This window comes from Hyalella azteca, unplaced genomic scaffold (assembly GCF_000764305.2).
Source record: "Hyalella azteca isolate HAZT.00-mixed unplaced genomic scaffold, Hazt_2.0.2 contig12009, whole genome shotgun sequence".
In the NCBI taxonomy this organism is placed as follows: Eukaryota; Metazoa; Arthropoda; class Malacostraca; order Amphipoda; family Hyalellidae; genus Hyalella; species Hyalella azteca.
Window position 1 is genome coordinate 355,167 of NW_025941981.1, and position 19,359 is coordinate 374,525.

The 19,359-nt window shown below is 40.3% G+C and overlaps 2 protein-coding genes across 2 annotated transcripts; both read right to left on the minus strand.

The window, feature by feature from the left end:
- Positions 1-5,046: 5,046 nt before the first annotated feature.
- On the minus strand, positions 5,047-10,800 carry LOC108675691 (V-type proton ATPase subunit G). Its single transcript, XM_018163721.2, has 4 exons — positions 10,584-10,800; positions 10,339-10,439; positions 6,034-6,132; positions 5,047-5,637 (listed from the first exon to the last, which is right to left on the minus strand). The coding sequence occupies exons 1-4, from the start codon at positions 10,663-10,665 to the stop codon at positions 5,557-5,559; spliced, it is 363 nt and encodes a 120-aa protein (XP_018019210.1). The 5' UTR covers positions 10,666-10,800; the 3' UTR covers positions 5,047-5,556.
- An 881-nt stretch (positions 10,801-11,681) lies between these two features.
- Positions 11,682-17,937, minus strand: LOC108675672. The gene is made up of 7 exons (XM_018163700.2): positions 17,436-17,937; positions 16,205-17,170; positions 15,485-15,655; positions 15,003-15,116; positions 13,353-13,527; positions 12,731-13,018; positions 11,682-12,314 (listed from the first exon to the last, which is right to left on the minus strand). Exons 1-7 carry the CDS (start codon positions 17,501-17,503, stop codon positions 12,135-12,137), a joined length of 1,962 nt encoding a protein of 653 aa, XP_018019189.1. The 5' UTR covers positions 17,504-17,937; the 3' UTR covers positions 11,682-12,134.
- Positions 17,938-19,359: the final 1,422 nt, after the last annotated feature.

A 19,359-nucleotide genomic window follows, 5' to 3' on the forward strand; every position in this document is an offset into this window, starting at 1 on the left:
AATTTTGGTTCATTGATTTGTTTTACTTAATAATCCACTTTTTGAGTGAACATAAATATTATAGAAGAGAAAGTATATATATACACGTGCAAAATTTTGAGTTATATGTGTTTTATCAAAATGACGTAAAATACTGCGTTTGGTACACTGGTGTCCCAATACGCAGCAGTGGAATATCACTGTTGGTACACAAGTGGCCCAATACGCACGGAACGTGATAATCGGTTTGATTTAATCATTGCCATTTAATCATTGCAGAACATTACATGCAGTTAATGTGTTAGTAAGATTAGTACAGGCAGGGGCATGAATTGGACAATTCAGCAGCCTGAGCAGCATGTGATGAATGATTTCTGGAGACCCGCTAGGACATATATAAGGGGCTGTCAACCATGTTGGAATGAGCTATGTGCTTTAAATCTGGCATGACCAGTGCGCAGTCTGGCCAGAGCCGTCTCCACAGCAAAATTTTTATTGAGGGCCCATGGCCAATTGCCCAATTCTCTCTTGATTAAGGTAATGAAGCAGCTCTTCCCTGAATTTCTAATATAGTTCAGCCAGCAACTGTTCCATTTCGACATAACCTCAAAATTAGACTGTCTTGCCAGTTCCTTCTTCAAGATGGCAGTTACTGTGCAGTCCTGCAGGGAATGTGCTTCCATGCTGCATGGTCTGCCACCTCATTACCCCAATTCCCAGGTGCTGAGGAACGTACTGCAGATATTTTTCATGTGAGGAGAGTAGTGACATAAGTTTGGTTGGAATTTTGAAAATTGGATGCAAGTAGCTGTTTGCTTTTCTATTTTTGATCAGTAAGTAGAATGGATTCTTGGGAGTCAGTAAAGATAACAAGTTTTTCAGCAGGAGAAAGATTTGTTAGTGACCAGTTAAGAGCTTCATGTATTGCAAACAGCTCCCACTCTATTACCGCCACCTCAAGACATAGCTTCCGCTTCCAGTTAAGTAAAATGCCTCTGGGAGGGACGTGGAATGCTGCAGACATTGAAGGGACTGGTTGAAGTGTGCATGATCAATCTGTGATTCGTGAAAGCAGCTGTGTGAGAGGAATATTTGAAGTGCACCAGGTCCTGATGAATTTGTTGAGCAGCCTGCGAGGGGATAGAGGATACTGTAGAAACTAGAAAGGGAGAAGTCTGTTAGCAGATGTGTGTTGGTGTTGAACCATGGTGGCATTGGAGATTTCAGAGGAGATGTGAGTAACCTTGGAATGGTGATCTGCAGGGAGGAGAAGATGGATTTGGCATTGGGTACAAAAGAAGTAAGGTTAAGTGTTCTACATTCAGCAGCCTGAGGGTGGTTGTTGTGAAACAATTCCACCACAACAGGCTACATAGGCAGCTGAATAAGTCAGAGCCTCAGAGGTGATATTACTGATATATACAGACTATCTCAGTCTTATGAATGGTTAATGTCAGAAGGTTGCTTTTACTTCCAGTTCCAGTGATGACACAGGGGTAGTTTTTTCTACAGCCTAAGGCTATTCTACTCTGAGTCTGAGCCCTGAGGCAGTTGTTTTGGATGACATTCAGTTTGGCAAGGATAGTAGGGGATGCCAAGGCATAGAGAGCAGCAGCATAATCCAGCTGATTTCTGATCAGTACCTTATGCAGTTTCGTTACCAGTGCGTGGTCTGATCACCAGTGCCTGCAAGAGATTGATTGCAATAAAATGAAGTTCCAAGTGATTAGATTATAGATACTTTATAGAAACTAAGCAAGTTAGCGTACGTGTTTTAAGCCTTTAAGAAGTTCATTTTTTGCCTCAAATAACGATGTTGGGTAGAAAAAGTGGTCTTGGTGGATCGAAATAATATATGAACCTTCGAAATTAGAATTCCATCCTGGCATCTGTAGTCAGTGTAGTGTACTTAAACGAAGAGTTCGGGAATGCCGTGTGGTCACTGGTCACCAAAACTTGAAATGGACAAAAATTTAGTAGAGAGTGTTCAAAGACATGCTACCAGTATAATTCCAGGCTTTAAGGGCAAGTCTAAAGCCCCGTACACAGTCCACACGCTCAAACTTATTGTCAGTCTTGCATGTCATGCCAGGTTTGACAACAAGACGGAGCGTGTGGACGCTCAAAGTTTGACGTCTTGCATGACGGGTGGGCGGAGTTTGAGGTTTGACAAACCTGGAGGCTGGAAAAGACGGACAGGCAAGACCTTTGGGTTCATGCATTGCAAGACCATAGTGGCAAAGCAGAGTTTTTTTTAGACTCTCCCTCAAGTTCATTTTTTGAGTCCTATTAGTAGACCAGATCACCAGAAAAGTAGGGTAAACGCGGTATATTCCGACATCGTAGGTAATTCCGTCACTTCTCTAGTTTTTCCTTTATATTAAGCTTTGTTTTAGTTCCATGCGTTCATTGATGGTTGAAATGGTGACGTCATACATTTGCGTGTCGAAATACTGCAAAAACACTAGGTCTTGGCCCTGTCTCTTATACACATCTAGATGTGTATAAGAGACAGATTCAGTCGCGGCTCGCCAAGTAGATATATTCCATACTAGTGCTGGTGTAGCCATGACACACGCACTTGTTAAAGTAAACAGAGAGATTTTGAGCACGTCTTAATTCGTCAACGGCTGAATGTACTCTCCGCACCAACATATTCGGGCATAGTGGCAAAGCAGAGAGTTTTTTAGACTCTCCCACAAGTTCAATTCTGATTACTAATTTACTATAAGTAGACCAGTAAACTTGAGTAAAGTATCATGGATACCAGCATTATCATATGTAAGAAATTGGTTTAAATATTGAGTAATTGAGGAAATTAAAAATGCACTGAATCTAAAAAATCTCTGGTTTGCCACTATGTAGCAAGACTGACAATAAGTTTGAGAGTGTGGACAGGCAACCGACTAATTGGTCAAACTTTTACTCTATCTCAGTCTAGGTATATTGATAATGAGAGCTGTGACATTGTTCCTCGCTAGCTCTAGTTTTTAACACGTTTTTCTTAGCTTAGCTTCGCGTTTGTTTGTTTATTTGTTTGTTTGTTTGTTTGTTGTTAACATTGACAACGAAAATTAGCCCAAATCATAAATCTGCCCGACACGTTTTTTTGGGGCGAGCCACAATTTATTTTCTACTTTTTAGTCCACAAGAAAAACGTGTTTTTTTAAAAAGTTTTTTTAAGTATTTTATTCATATCCCAGGATATCTGACACTGGTTTCGCAATTTATTTTGGAGAGTTTATGACTTTATGGAGTTATATAGTAGTTTCCAATGTTTATGGTAAATTCGATCAAAAGCTACAAGAACAAGAGAGCACTGGCCTATGTGGCATTTATCGCTAATTCGCTATTCGCTAAGTGTATCAGACAGGCCTATCCAGGCCTATTCTTTAAATGCCGAAGATACTATACTAAGTGCAAAGAAGTTGATCATAGAGCAAACAAAGACTTTGTAACGAAGAAAATAAACTCTTTGTTGAAAAGGATGTGCCAAAATGAAGTCGTCAATGCTGTCTTGTGCTGGTAGGGATGCTGTCTATCAACCCTCATTGTATTTTTAAAATCCATTTTCGGCACCACCGCGGCACCGCCTACGTTTGCATCGCTTTAACCTAATTATGGTGGCACAAACTGCGCTCACTGCAGCGAGGAGCACTTACTACTCCATTGCCGCGAACGCACTAAAAACTGAAGGAAAGCTTGAGCGAGTGGACGCTCTTCAGTCTTCCGTCAAAATTGCTCAAACCTGGCATGACATGCAAGACTGACGATAAGTTTGAACGTGTGGACGGGGCTTTACGAAGAAAGATTAAAGATAATGAAGCTTCCAAGCCTCTGTTATCAGCGTCTGCACTCTGCAAGACCGCATGGTGACCTCATCGAAGTATATAAGTGTACTTATGGCTTAAACAAGAACCCAGAAGGATTACTAGAATTTGAAACAGGAACGAACACCAGGTGACATTGCTATAAACTAAAAAATACTGCGATGCAACTCATCTACGCATCACTCCAGTCCATGTCGCTTCGAGTCACTGACATATAGAACAGCCTCCCGTATTACACGTCCTGATTAACTGCTGATTAAATCGTTGACGCTCCGAGTATGAACGCGTTCAAGAACTGACTAGATAAAGCCATGAAAAAATATATGTTCAGACTCGAAATGTCTAGCACTGCACCATACCTAACCTGGTAGAAATCTAGTAGCTATTTCAAACTATCGTCAGTTTCGAAGATCCGGTCAAAGGGTCTGTATTCTGATCTCCTGTGAACAAGCCACGAAAAGTACAAGATTCGGCGACAGGCCACATCAGGCCTATTCTTCTGCGCCGACATAACTATGATATGATAAAATCACACTGAAAATAATTTCAGCGTCCGGACGAATCCTGTAGTTTTCAGGTTGAAAGCTGGAGAATGGCTCTTGAAGCCGGTCTCGAAGCGTCAGGGCACTGCATAATTATGCTTGTGCAGGCCTCCAACTTCGCTCGGGTGATGGTCTCATTGTGAGCCTCCCGCATGCGGTTCTTACGTGCTGGTAAGAACCATGGTTGGATTAATGTATTACTTCAGCCATGGGTAAGACCAGTGTAGTTATATTTTGAAGAAGTTTAAAACCTTATATATTACATGAAAATTTATAAAAATGAGTATCTGGTTTTGGTAGAAGATTGTTGTGACGGCTTCATTCTCGATTCGTTTTTTTTTTCTCGATCGATAATTTGATTTTTCAGTGTCAACTGTTCTATTTGAATATACATTATTTACTAGGATTTGTTTACAAGTGCTGAGTTGTATTTACAAATTACTCTCGCATGTGCAGGTCTTGAATGCTTCATGTACGAGAGCGCGTACACTGCTAGTTTTATAGCGTTGAGGGGCATTCACGATCTTCGTTCAGCACTCTTCCGACATCGGTAGGTTTTCGGTAAACATTAGTGACAAAGGAATTATCTTCAATATATATATATGTATATATATATTGGAATATCAGGAACAAAAACATATAAGAATCAACTTCATCGTCGGACAGGAAATATAGGAATATAGAAAAAAAATACATGGCAGACAAAATAATTTACTATACAAAATAGGTACACGTAAACCAAGCGCAACAGGAGTGAACAATTTAGCAAGGTGATTGAACTTGAACTCATAAGAGATGATTTTAAAACAACAATAGAACTCGGAAAATGTAATGTTAAAGAGCAAACAAAATATTGTAGGTATATATTCACTTAGGAACAACATGGCCTTCAGTAATTTTTTTCGCATTAAACAAATGCAAGTGATAGGAAGACGATATTCATTGGTTTTGACCAGCCAGTATAACACATAAATATTATATATTTGCACGGAGGTGCGTGTTCCAATAAAGCATCGAAAACAGTTGTAACTAGAAAATCTTCATCCTGGAAATTTATTCAGAAAAAATACAACCGTTATGATAAAAACTTGAATACTTCAACATAGTAATTACATTCACGATACATTCCCAGAAAGTTCAATGAGCTACACATCTAAAGAAAATTAACTCTAGTGGAATAGAGAAGATGCAATAGCAGCAACCCATCAAGCCGAGTCAGCCAAGCGAACATTGTGGTGAAGCTCAGGCTTGATATCCTGTATCATTTCCAGGACACGTTCAATCACCTGCAAGATAAAATAATACACGGATAAATAATAAGCTAAGAAACATTTACTATGCTAAGATAAAGCTTATCAAAGACAATGCATAAAGCATTGTCTTCAGAGCCGAAAGTGTGAAAGAAAAAGCATGTGAGACAATAATATACAGATAACATTGATGATGTTTAAGCTTACATATAGCTAGCATTTCATCATAATTAGACTGCAGTGAAGTTTGAAACAAATTTCTTCTTCAAATTTCTTCTCAACTAAGCAACCTACTAGTAGTAAATTAAAATCATTTTATGGAGGTTATGATGTGATACACTCTGCCATTTATAAGTCAAAAGGAAATTCCATGATGTGTAATCTTGTGTTCACAGACTACAGAATTTAATGAGAAACTAAGTTCAAACTCACCTTATCTTTATGAGCTGCCACCATTTGGTTTTGCATTGCCTTCTTCTGGACGGTTTCTTTTTTAATTCTGGCAGCAACATCATCCTGAGAACCCAAGTGCTGGAAAAACAAATAAAAAAGTCAACTATGTTATACTACATTATATTCTTTAAAAAGAACACAATGACGGTAAAATTCAGCTCAGGACCAATTTTTCATAGTTATCAGAGTACTTATATTGCCAGCTTCTAAAAAAAAACAATATATATATATATTAAATTTACACAAACTGTGTGAAATCTTTCTAGTAAATCACTTAAGTGGTGTTTTTTATAGATTTGATAGAACAGAATGAACTGTTATTAAATGGTTTTCAATGTCATAGTGCAGCTCAAGTGCATTGGCTGCTGGGTTTCATCTAGCATATCATAGGCATTAATTGTATACAGTTACACAAAATTTCCATTTTCCAATCCACAATAACCAATTTCGACACAATTCCAACTTCCAGTCTTGTATATTATTGTTAACCAATGTGCCCAATAGATATGATAAAATGTCACAACAATAATATATCATTTTAGAGCTAGTAGTACTGTAGTAGTATAATGGTTTGCTAGCGCATCAGCTATTAAGCTATTTAGCACTGGAGGCAAAAAGATAACATTGCCAGTGAGGCAAATGGTCTCTATTCGAAATCTCATTTAAATCATCACCCACAAGGGGTGGAAGGTCTAAGATGTCCAGCCCACTGAAGCTGGTTCAAAAGAAACAGCATTAGCATTTCAAAGAGACAAAGTGACAAGGAGGGACAGGTGAAAAGCAACAGGAAAAGACACTCAAACAGGAGGTTGCTTACACAGGATGTTGGCCACACACACAAGAGAGACAGAGAAGGAAATTTTAAGGAATCCTACCTACATAACAACTTAATCCCACAACTGAAGCCCACAGTCAGACACCACAAGTTCAGTGGTGGGGTTCTCAGGAACAATTATCCTAGGAGCCCAAAATCCCATAGGACTTCTGACAAGCACAGACAACAGACATGCATCAGAAATCACCCCCTGAGGAGTAATTTTAGGAAATTCCATTACCATGTATAAAAATTAATGTAGTCTGCTATGTAGTCCCATTAATACTGACAAATACCATATGTCTTGAAAAAGTCTTTGCAATGAATTAGGTGTCTTTGACCTATATTGTGCTACATATAGGTACTTTAGTCTTACAGTCACCCAAACTTCATTAGAAATGCTCATCATGAGTTATACAAGTTAGGATTGGGATTTTCCTAATTGTCTTACAGGCAAATCATGCACTTTTGTTAACAATTAGATACGTCTATAATTTATCTAGAAGGAATTGTGCAGTTCCAAAAAGGCGGAAACGCCATAGTCATGGCTTGAAAGCATGAGAGGCAGATAAATTCCACACCTGCTTATAACTAATAACCAAAGCTCCATACACCTGTGAATCGTAATGTGGTGAATTTTATAATCTCAAAGACAATTAATAACTAATAAAATGTACATGTTTTATACACAAATATTTCAAATTTAAAATCATGTATTTATTTGAATATAAATTTTAGGGTTTAATTGAACAGTTTTAGGCTATGAACTAGGAAAAACGCGGTATATTCTGACACATTAAGGACGTAGCAAGAAATGAATGGCTATATAAATATCACCATATGCGTAACTCGAGTTCTGACTGTTTTACGTCACTATCAAAACACCACACTACGCGCCGGCAATGATGAAACGTCACAAAGTGTTGCCATATTTATTTGAAAGCCTTTAGAATTCAAACCTACAAAATCCCTGAATCCAACGCTGTGCGTGACTAAATTCGGCATATTGTGAGACTAATTCCGGCAGCGCTTCGAACTCTATTAATTTGTAATTCCGGCACCCTGTGTTGGAATTCCGACGCCCTGTGTGAGCTGTATCAGAATACAACACAGCTTGGAATGAGCTTAATTAAGAAATTTTAATTTTTTAATTAAGCTTCTAAGTAAGAGCTATTAAGCTTTAAATTAAGAAAATGTTAATTTTAGGACACAGCTTGGAACAAGCTGTGTGTATCTAATTCCAAGCTGTGTTGGAATTAGTTTTTATGTGTCTAAAATTGTTGCTCAACTTAATCATCTATTAATTTATTTACCACTTAAAATCAGCAAATGCTTGATGTTCATTTGTGTGTGTGCTGTGCTGCAGTTAAAGGATTACTAACATATTCACAGACTTGTTTAAAAAGTCTAAAACCACAATATTCTTTCTACACAAACAGTTTATCACTATTTGGTAGCATAGAGCAAGGTCAGCTATCAACTTTGACACGCTTCTCGATGTTCTCACTGGGTGATGTGCACTGTCTCTTTGGATCTTAAGGGGACCGGCTACCCCTAAATTTTCAAATTTGGCGTTTTCCGGTTTTTGTGCTCATCTTAAAGCTTACTTTTTGACGCATCAAACGGTACCAGAATCATCTCTCTACATTGAAAAATGATTTCGTGACAGCTCCCCAAAGGGGGGCGGTTTTGAGGCCCCTTCAGTAAGAGCCCGGAAGAGTACTTTAACGTGGAATATGGGATTAATTCGAAGGCTGGTCACACTAAAAAGGAACGTCTGACATAAAGTGGCCAATTATGGCATTATCCAGTGCTTATACTCATCTTAAAGCTTACTTTCAGACACGTCGAACGGTACCAGAAACATCTTTCTATGTGCATTTTTCCGTACACATTGCGCGTACACGGGGGGGGGGGGGGGGGGCTCGGTGTTTGGGGGCCTTCACTAATTGCTATGGGCATAAATGGAAGGCGGGACTATAAATATAGCCTGCGGTTGCCAATGCAGTCAGTGACCATCATGACAGCAAGGTGAGAGGTGTGCAGCCAGTCGCTCTATGCCTTGCTGACTTGGTTTGAGGCTTAGTTCCGGTATCTAGGCTACTTTATGACTCTTTTACGTCATTTTACGTGCTGCGCGCCAGTTTTTTGGGCGTGGTGAAAACCTCCTATTGCTCTCACGCCAAACCTATTTCCTACAGTTTTCACAGCTACGGCAATGAGACATATACCATTCGATTCGTAAAGACCAGGCCTATCGAGTAACTCATCCCTTTTTTTGAATTTCGGTCTGGTTCGTTTTTTATATGGGGGAGAAAAAATGAGAAAAATAGGAAAAACACGCATAAAAAAACTATGGGTAAAATGAAAAAACCCATGTTTGAATCGATAGGTTTGAATCTTTACAAATCAAATGATATGTGTCTCTTTGTTGTAGGATGATATTTGTAGGAGGAGATAAATTTTCTTAAGTACCCGTTTTTAGCCGTTTTCTATGAATTTCACATTTTCTATCAATTTTTTGGCAAAATTCATAGAAGCAAAATGTCATTTTTTTACATTTTACGTAAGTATGTGAAGTATCATGATGATCGGATAATAACTGTAGAAGTTTTTCCAGAGGGTAGCCGGTCCCCTTAAAATTTTCCTGCCAGACGGCCCACGGGCCCAGACCTAGTATTTTGGCAATAGTGTGGCACGCAATAGTATGACATCACTATTTCAACCATCAATGAATGCGTGGAACTAAGACAAAGCTTAATATAAAGGAAACAAGTTGAGAAGTGTTGGAATTACGCACGATGTTAGAATAGCTATAGGGTAAACGCGGTATATTCCGACACATTGACGCATCGAGAAATGAAAAACTATAAAAAAACCGTATGTGTTACGTAAGTTCTGTTGCCTTCACGTGACTCTCAAAACACTTCACACATGCATTGTCTCTCTTTGGATCTCAATATTTTCCCACTAGATGGCCAAGACCTAGTGTTTTTGCAGTATTTCGACACGCAAATGTATGACATCACCATTTCAACCATCAATGAACGCATGGAACTAAAACAAAGCTTAATATAAAGGAAAAACTAGAGAAGTGACGGAATTACCTACGATGTCGGAATATACCTACTGCGTTTACCCTACCATGTTTACACTATTCAATAGGATATGATATTATTTATTATTATTATTTGTTAATCAGGAATCTTCTAGCTTTAAAATGGCATGAATACCATAGTGGTTACAAAAAAGTAGGTATTTTATGCAGACAAACTTTATTATTATCATTTGAATTTGATTGCTTAAATTTAAAATAGGCCAAGAATTTGCATGAAATAAAAATGGGAAAGAATAGCCATCAGTGCCCATCTCATTAACAAAATTTTCACTAAGAAGGGCCGCTTTTTGCAGATGACCAGCACAAAACTAAACAACTTTACAACAGATTTAATATACCTAAGGATTCATACCTTAGCTTCATACTGCTTGTAGGCTGCCTCACGCTCCAGTCTGAATTTTTCAATTTCTGCCTGTGCTTCATCCTTGGCTTGTTTCAAGCGCCTTGCCTTTCCTGAAAAAAAATAATGATCATCAACGTATTCAATTAAATTTGCTTAAACGAATATTAAATGAGACTATAACGCCATAATAACGGATTAAAAAATTTGAAGGTTAGGGCGTTAGGCAGTATTTCAGTTCCGATAATGGTACTCACGTTTTCTAGCTTCGGCTACTTTTTCCGCAGCCTTTTTCTCAGCAGCAAGAAGTTGCTGGACACCTTGACTTTGACTAGCCATTAAATTGAGACAATTTGAGAAGTGACAAAATTATTTTCAAACGAATGACCGACGATATGAGCAGACGACAGTACGACGTCGAACATCACCTGACCCTTGTTTTGGTGCACCTCTCCATCCCTGACACCTAAAGTCACATGCTTTGAGAAATAATCAACATGAGTCAAATTAAGATGAATTTATCTTTGGGGTTTATATCCCCTTTTTATTGAGTGATATATTTCATTGCAATATTACTTTTCTTGTTTCACAGCTTATGAAAATTTTTCATTTTATTTAATAAAACTCGAAATCAAGCATGAAAATTATATCACATGCAGTAACGTCTCGAACAAATTTATGGCCATTCTGAATGCCAATAGCGAGGGTTTACCAACACCATGTATAAAGTGCTGCGATTTATTAATTAACTGATTTATTTAACACATGGTTGACATACATATGAATCGCGGAAACACCAATACCGGAGCATTGCTACCAATGAATTATATTTCAAATTTCGTCTAGATTAAATGAGCTAAGCAGTTGAGCGAAAATTTCGTCTTTACGCTCTAACAATGTGTTTAAGGGAGATGGAAACAAAATAAGACCAAAGTGACACCTAAGTCGATTAGGTACACACGATCATTCTTCTCGTCCACTAACGATCGTGTAAGAACTTCATACATGGTCAGGTAGGGAATTCCACTCACGATCATCTAAAGACTCCATGCACGGTCATGTTGGGTAATCCACTCTCGATCATGAAAGGACTACACGTACGATCCTGCTGGGTACAGCACTCATAATCGTGGGGAATTACAAACACGATCATGCTGGGCACTCTGCTCAAAATTTGTGTACGGGACTTCATACAAGATCGCGTAGGAAGCGCAGCTAACACCATCATGTTAGACACAGTTATTTCGCAGAACAATAATGGACGCAATGTGTCCACATTACGAGGTTTTCCCAATGATAATATTCGAATAATTCTCATTAGATTACTCATGTAGAGCAGAGGAATGAAAAAAACATCGATATCCGTTTATTCCATCAGAAATCCTAGAACAAAAAAGATCTTCCTTTAAAGGTAGTGACAAGTTGACTAGCAAGACGAGGACATTGGAGCAAGCGGACTCAGATGCAGGCTGTTGAAAGTGACGGTTTCCTATCCTGAACATACGTTTCATCACGATCACCACCTTAGTGATAAAACTACAAAACTTTGAATAAAAAATCACGTCAAAGCTCTCTTCCGCACGAAAAGTCTTTACCAATGTTTTTTTTCTTCAACAGAAAGACATAATTTGAGATAAAAATTTCTCTATGCATCTTTCAACATTCGAACGAAATTTTACTGCAGAGGAATCTTTCCCAGAGTTTCTTCAACAGAAGAAGAACAAGTGTTGGGCAGGGAGTATCTGAGGTGTGGTTAAGGCGCCACGAGGGCCAGATTGGCATTGGTGAGGTGGTTGTACAAGGTGTGGTCAAGGCGCCACGAGGGCCATGTTTGTAGGGTGGTTATAGAAGAGCAGCACAGGCAGGTGCAGCACCAGGCTGCTGTCAGCCTCCGTTAGCAGCAGCGAGACCGAAAGCCACCGCGACAGCAACTCAGCCATCGCGCTGCTGTCCAGACCGATGGGGCTGATACCGCGTATCAGCAAACTCTGCAAGGTAACTAATATTCTGCATATGACCGCGAGGTGAAATTATACACACGACAATGAGCTAAAACTCTGTACATGACCATGAAGAACATCATGTTTATCATTTAGAGAGCTCTACACACAACAATGTTCATAATATACGAAACCCCCCCGCGATGGGGAGAAATGGTATAATTGGCATCAATCTGTCGATTTTCTAAAAAATTTTCGCGGCAGCTGTGAAGAATATTTCACTGCGCAAACAGAGTTTCATCTTCCTCATCGATAATTTTTTCTATAATTATTCAATGAAACTTTGTCATCTTCAATGAATAATGTAATGATTTCTCAAACAGAATTAAACAACATTTTAAGAGACGAATGCCTCAAACAAGCACGAGGATGACATGCATGCCTGACGTAGGCATGAGCCTCACCGTCTTGAGGTCACTGACGTGCAGCGACGCCAAGTTCCTTGTCGCTTCCCTGCTTGGTCCCCAGACTGTGTGTCCTGCGGAGCTGTCGTCAGCGAGAGTTGACGCAGGGCTACCCTCAAGAAAGGGTGGCACGGGGCAGTCCCCAAGGGCAGGGGGCGCAGACACTGGCACTAGGGCACCCGCCTCATGGGCGAGGGCGCGGTCGTGGCAAAGGAGCCAGCGTGCGTGGTCACGTAAGCGCTTACGATTCAGCGCCGCGCTCAGACCGTGTAGTTTCAGCAGCGACCGCTGCGAAAACGGCAACGTTGAGCAATGACTGATGGACTAACGAGAGAAATCTGGTACTCTTAAGTGGAAGTGATATAATTAAGCTATTTCCTTCGATTGCTGCAAAGAAGCACGCAACAAAAACAGTGAGTTGTCAGCTAAAATTGCTTCAGCGTCGTTCTTACTTCTATTATGAGAGCTAACATGATGAGACAAACAATAATTTTGTTCATAAATAAAAATTGGCAGACTTCATGGCACCTGAAGTAAAAATCTACAAAGAGTTGTACTGATGCTCACCGTATATAAGAATCAAACAATAGCACCATTAATGAAATAAGACATGTCAGCAGACCGAGTGGTGGTGCTTCATTTTGCGTAGGCTGTACGGGGCGTCAGAGAACAGCTGCTGCAGCTGAAGGACTTGCTCCTGTCGGGGGTGACGTCCAGACCCCAGCAGATGGCACACGGACTGCATGCGAACACGCTGCCCTAGGGGCTCCACGCCCTCAACACTCGCCTGTAGGCACCTGGGAGAGCACGTATTGTGTGGGTGAATGAGTGCGGCCACCCATAACTGCAATTTACGTCAACCAAAACCGATCCTTCACTCAGTGTGATGTAATCCAATGTCTACTGGAAGAAAAGTAAACAGGAATTTTGGAACGGAAATCATTGGCGACGGTTACTGTGTCTGTAGACAAAAAGTTAATCGATAGTGTAGCTACTGAACATTCCCTTCGTTACCAGGGATTTAGGTACGAATAACATTGATCTAGACCTTAAGAGCCCCCCAGGTAACTCGTACCCAGAGTTCGTTTAGTGACACAAACCCAAGGCCATGCTGCAAGCACCACCCCCGACGCCTAGCAAGCGCCGCCCACTCGTGACACCAAAAAATTAAATGAGCTTCCAGAGGCTCGAACCCACGGCTAGTTCATCTCGGGGCCGCTACCATTGAGCTACATTGGCGGTTAAAGTGTCCGTAGGTAAAAGGTTAATCCATTGTTTACCGATATTAACATTCATCACCAGGTCTTTAGGTACGAATATCATTGTTGACGGTTAATTAGTCCGTTGACAAGAAATTAAAAAAAAAGAACGAGTCCCGCAGCCCACCAAAATATACAGTGGGGGGAAATAAATATTCGTACACTTGAAAAATCGTATTTTAATGTATGTAAGTACACAAACTTAACAGGAAAAGTGATTTAAATTATGTATAGAGACGCATAGTATTCAAAAATACTATCAAAATAAATTAAATCTCAATGCAACAAAAAACAATGCAACATGTTCACTTTTCGGGTGAAAAAAGTATTCGTACAAAACAATAAATCGGCATTATTTTAATTTAATACTTGGTTGAATACCCTTTACTCAGCTCTACAGATACCAGTCTATTTCTATACGTCTCGACCAATGATTTGCAGATGCTGACTGGTATTTTATACCATTCTTCTTGGCACACCACCTTAAGATTCTCAATGTTTGTTGGGGACCTTTTCTTAATTTGAATCAACTAATTCTATCGCGTTGGAAGGAAGGAGAAAGTTATAGGAAGATTGCTAGCCACTTGAATGTTCCCTTTAGTACAGTTGCTTCGTTCATTGGACGCTTCAAGACCCGTGACAGCGTTGAAAACCAAAGACGATCAGGTGCTCAATTTAAATCACTTTTCCTGTTAAGTTTGTGTACTTACATACATTAAAATACGATTTTTCAAGTGTACGAATATTTATTTCCCCCTACTGTAATTAAACCATCCATCACTCAGCAATCAACAAGACACAATTAAATAAAGCAATTAATGTGATAACTAACGCGCCAGTAAACACAAAAAAACTAATAGTTATCGCGTTCATCAACACTTACCAAGACACTCAAGTGTCACTATGAAATATCGATATAATTAAGTGAATGAGATGGGAAGCCAACGCCTCAGCCGTGATGTCCCTTTATTTATTCCCTAGGTATTCCGTGCAAGCATCCTGCATGCGCTAACCTGAAGACGGGCCGCGCGTGCTGCACGCGGCGGCGCAGGTCGCGCATGGCGAAATCATGACTCTGCTGCAGGTCCCAGAAGTGCCGGCACAGCAGCTGCCGAGGGAAGAAGTATCTGCACGCCAACGGCACTTGATAGGAGAACCTCAGTCGAAAAAATCGTCCGGCATGTATAAACTATTACTCAAGGGGCTAGAGTGACTACCATCTTATATTTTTTAATGAACAAAAGTAAGGACAGGATTATACGGGAAATAAAACGAGATGTTGCATGCCCAAGTAGACCGAATTCTAGCTGAGAATATTATGTGTTCACAAGTGCTTTATTATTAACAACAATCAAACCCTTTACTAATGAACTATGTTGGAAATACAAGTTCCTGCATTGAATCAAATTATTAACTTATAGAGAGCGTCGCCTAGTTATTCGATATTCCTTCATATTCCATCGAGTTAACTCCTGCAGGGGTAGGGGGAACTGACCCGAGAGGGAGCGCGAGGTTCTGACCAAACGGCACGGCGGAGATGAGGAGCACAGGGAACACCTTGACCATGTCGTGGGGCATGAAGTGGTAGAGCTCCAGCTGCTGACGGGACAGTCCCTCCAGACGCCCGCTGGGGAATGATAGTGTCACCAGCACACGCACGTAGCCCCTGGGTACATATGAGACAAGCGAGAATGGTGACGGGGCGACGAAATTATGTTGGACGAATTTACATTTTGTTGAACGAATTTAAATGATATTTATGAGGCGTCAATGGCTGTATGTGATGATTTCTCAATAAATACTATGATGATTTCACGAGAAGAATTTAACAATATTTTACGAAACGAGTATACCTAAAACAAGCACGAGGATGACATTCATACCTGCCGTTCAATTTAATTTTTAAGCATAATTATTATGTTGGAGGAATCTACGGTATGTAAGAGGAATCTTTATTACGTTAGAGGAATCTATACTATACTGGAGGAATTGCTTTTTAATATTCAAATGCAGAACATGAAGCCTGCTAGAAAACACTGGTCGTAAACGCTTGAAATGATGAGCAATCTTTAAAATATTAAATCACCATAATGACAATGATACGAATAATACTAATCGCGCTCCATATTAACGATCATCCATCATAATAATCAAATATCAAAACCTTTCGAGGTTAAGAGCAAAATAAAAATCGCTAGGTCGTAGCGGTGCGTACGTGAAGTCTTTGATGAAGGACTTGAGCCCAACGCTGAATATTCTGAACATTCTGAAGGTGCGCGGCATCTCGTTCTCTAGGGACTTCTGCAGGCGCTCGACGTACCAACTGTAGCGGGAGATCACGTAGCCCAGCACGCCCTTAGGCCGCGGCTCCTGAGACAACGGACTGACCGTCGGCACGAGTTCTGACGACCCAGCCGAGGGGCGAGGTGTCCCCGTGTTGTGATCAACAGGAACTTCAGAGGCACAAGTTTCGTTATTGTCACCGCGGCGTGTGACTTCTGCACTCTCAGGAACGCGGATTGGGGCGGGAGTGCATCCAGTGTTTTCTTTTCGGTTGGGCTCACAAGGAGCGATCCCTTCAATAATAGAATCTTTGGTAACATTAGCGCCTTGGTGTTGCGTAGGAGCATCTTTGGTGGCGTGGTCATGAGGGAAATAGTCGTTGGATTTAATAGAAAAACGTGTTTGCTGAAATGTTAACGGAATGTAAGTTAATGGGGAGTATAGAATAGAATTTATACACGAGTGATGTCTAGAATTTTTAAGCATAATTGATGAGGTAGTTGAGGCCACACATGGGCGAGAGCAAGAATATATGGGTAATTTAGGTAAACTGCTCTCAAATCCACTCTCTGAGGAACAAATTTTTGTAGAACCGAAGTTTCTTAATGAACTAAACCGTGAAGATTGAATTCTAAAGTTACAATATTCGAGAGGGAGCATCAGTTGGCAGGAGTAAGGTTCACGGCGAGTTACTGCTCGGCCATTGTTCGGCGTTCCGATGCTGTAGTTTGCTTTGGTGCGGGCGTTTATCCCAACACATGAGCCAAGTGGAGTAGCGCAAGCCAAAGTCTTTGAAGAACAACAAGACGATAACTTCCGTGACGAAATGGCCTTCTGAGAGGACAGCTTGCATCGCCGTAGTGGGTAGCTTGCAGTGAACCCATGTCGAGAAAGGCGGCTGCGAGAATTGAGAACCGTGAGTCAAACGTTGACAACTCGAGGACATTCCATCATCATCACTTTTTTTTAATCATCACTTTACGAGAATATAAAAGCTTGATAAACCTACGATATAAGCAATCAAGTGATATTTATACTTATCTCTATATAAAATTATTCATCATTTTTTCATCATACTTAGACAACTTCAGCACAAAATTTTCGTTAGGTGTGCTTCTAAAGAATATATTGTTCCGTCTTATAATTATAATAATAGAACTGACCTTCGCGCCCTGAACGCGATGGAGGACCAGTAAACCATGACTAGTTTATGATTGAGCGTCAAGTGCATTAGTTCTTCAGACCATCCTGCACTGAAAGTCAAGAGAAATGTTTACCACCAATCATGTTATAGGCCTACGTTCTGAAGCTTGTTTTGAAGAAGAGAGTTCACCTCACGAGAGACGAAGGAAGAACATCAGAAGTAGTGAAGGGGTCTAATGCTGCAAAACTTTCCAACAGGAAATTAGAATAAATTCATTACCAATTGACCAAGTGTAAGGATTCGATCGGCGAGAAATTTCTAAATGGAAAGTCATTCATCGCTCACAAGGGGCGTGAGGTCTCGAATGGCCAGCACTCGAATATGGCGAGAGAAACTCAGCATAAACACTTAAATGACTTAAAAAATGGTGAAAGAAAAGCTGGACAAGAAATGAAACGAAGAAATAACTCGTAAAGGAATTCACCACCAGCACGGGAGACAGTAGAGAACTATAAGCAGTACTCTATACATGATAATTCAATCACACAACTGTGACCCGAACACCGTGAGCTTTGTGGTTGGCTGCCCTGCAGCAACATTACGGTTTAGACAAATTCTGACGCTCTTGGGGCGAGGGAGCGAGGGGGAGCCGCCCCTTGGTGCGGCCTTGTAATGGTCGCACCCCCTGCGGAAGTTCCGTATCAACCAGCTCCATGGGGCACGCTCGTGAGCAATTTTGGATGCTTTGTTTTTCTGATCAGGATTAATTTACTGGCATAAAAGGTACAACAAACGCTAGTCGAGAAGTATCTCGAACAAAGGACATGTATTATTGAACGTAAGGAAGACATTTCTGAGCACGCATGGGCATGAACTACTCACTAGTGATATCCGACATGGTAACCTGGTCCTGGGAGGGCGATATATACGATGATGGCAGGATATCTGAGAGCTTACACTCTGAATAAGGATGCAGGAAAAAAACAACGATCGAAAAAAATAAAGTGTTTGGTACAGTCTAACATAGATTCTTAACACTATATAAATGATTCCACAAGTATTTTTGAGATACATTACTCAATAAACCGCGATTATCCCATTTATGTCACAACGGAGCTGCTAATAGAAGCTCTTCAAAATGGAACTATTAATCACAGTCACTCGCATATTTCACTCTATCCGCATAATTTATTTATTTATTAACACTCGGCTTCGTAAAATATTACCTATGCGCATACGAATTATCTATGCAAATTAAATTGACACAATTGATTCTAGGCACCAGCTGTTACTAAGCTGGCACCCAGGCTGCGAAGCGTGTTTGCTAAGCTAAGTAGAAAGGAAAGAATCAACGGCACAATTAAAGTAAGCGCTGATTTACGTAACCCATGAAGTCTTTTAGGGGAAAATGGACGTGCATTAATATTTTTTTTAATGGAAAACGCTCCTATCTGAAAAGTCTTGAGTGTAGCAGAGGTTTTCGATATTTATACTGACGTTAATTTTCAACAATAAATCAAATATATAAAATTGAACCAAATCGACAAATCTGGAAGTCATTGCCATAAAGGTGTCTGTCATTTCCATTCATAATAAAGGACATTCTGCATACGAGACAATGAATAAGGAAGTAATTTGAAAATACACTACGTTGTTGAACTACATGGTTTGCTCAAAGAATCGAGACTTGGCTTTCCTACAGATATTTATGCCGGCACTCAAAGACCCCTCAGGGGGGACTTCTGATGCGTGTCTGTGCTCGTCAGAAGTCCTATGGGATCTCGCGCTCCTAGGGGGATTGTTCCTGAGCGCACCACCGTTGAGCTCGCGGTGTCTGACTGCAGATCTCAGTTGTGGGGTTAAGTTATTATATAGGTAGGATTCCTTACATTTCCCTTCTCTGTCTCTCTCGTGCGGGCGGCCGACGTCCCGTGTAAGCGACC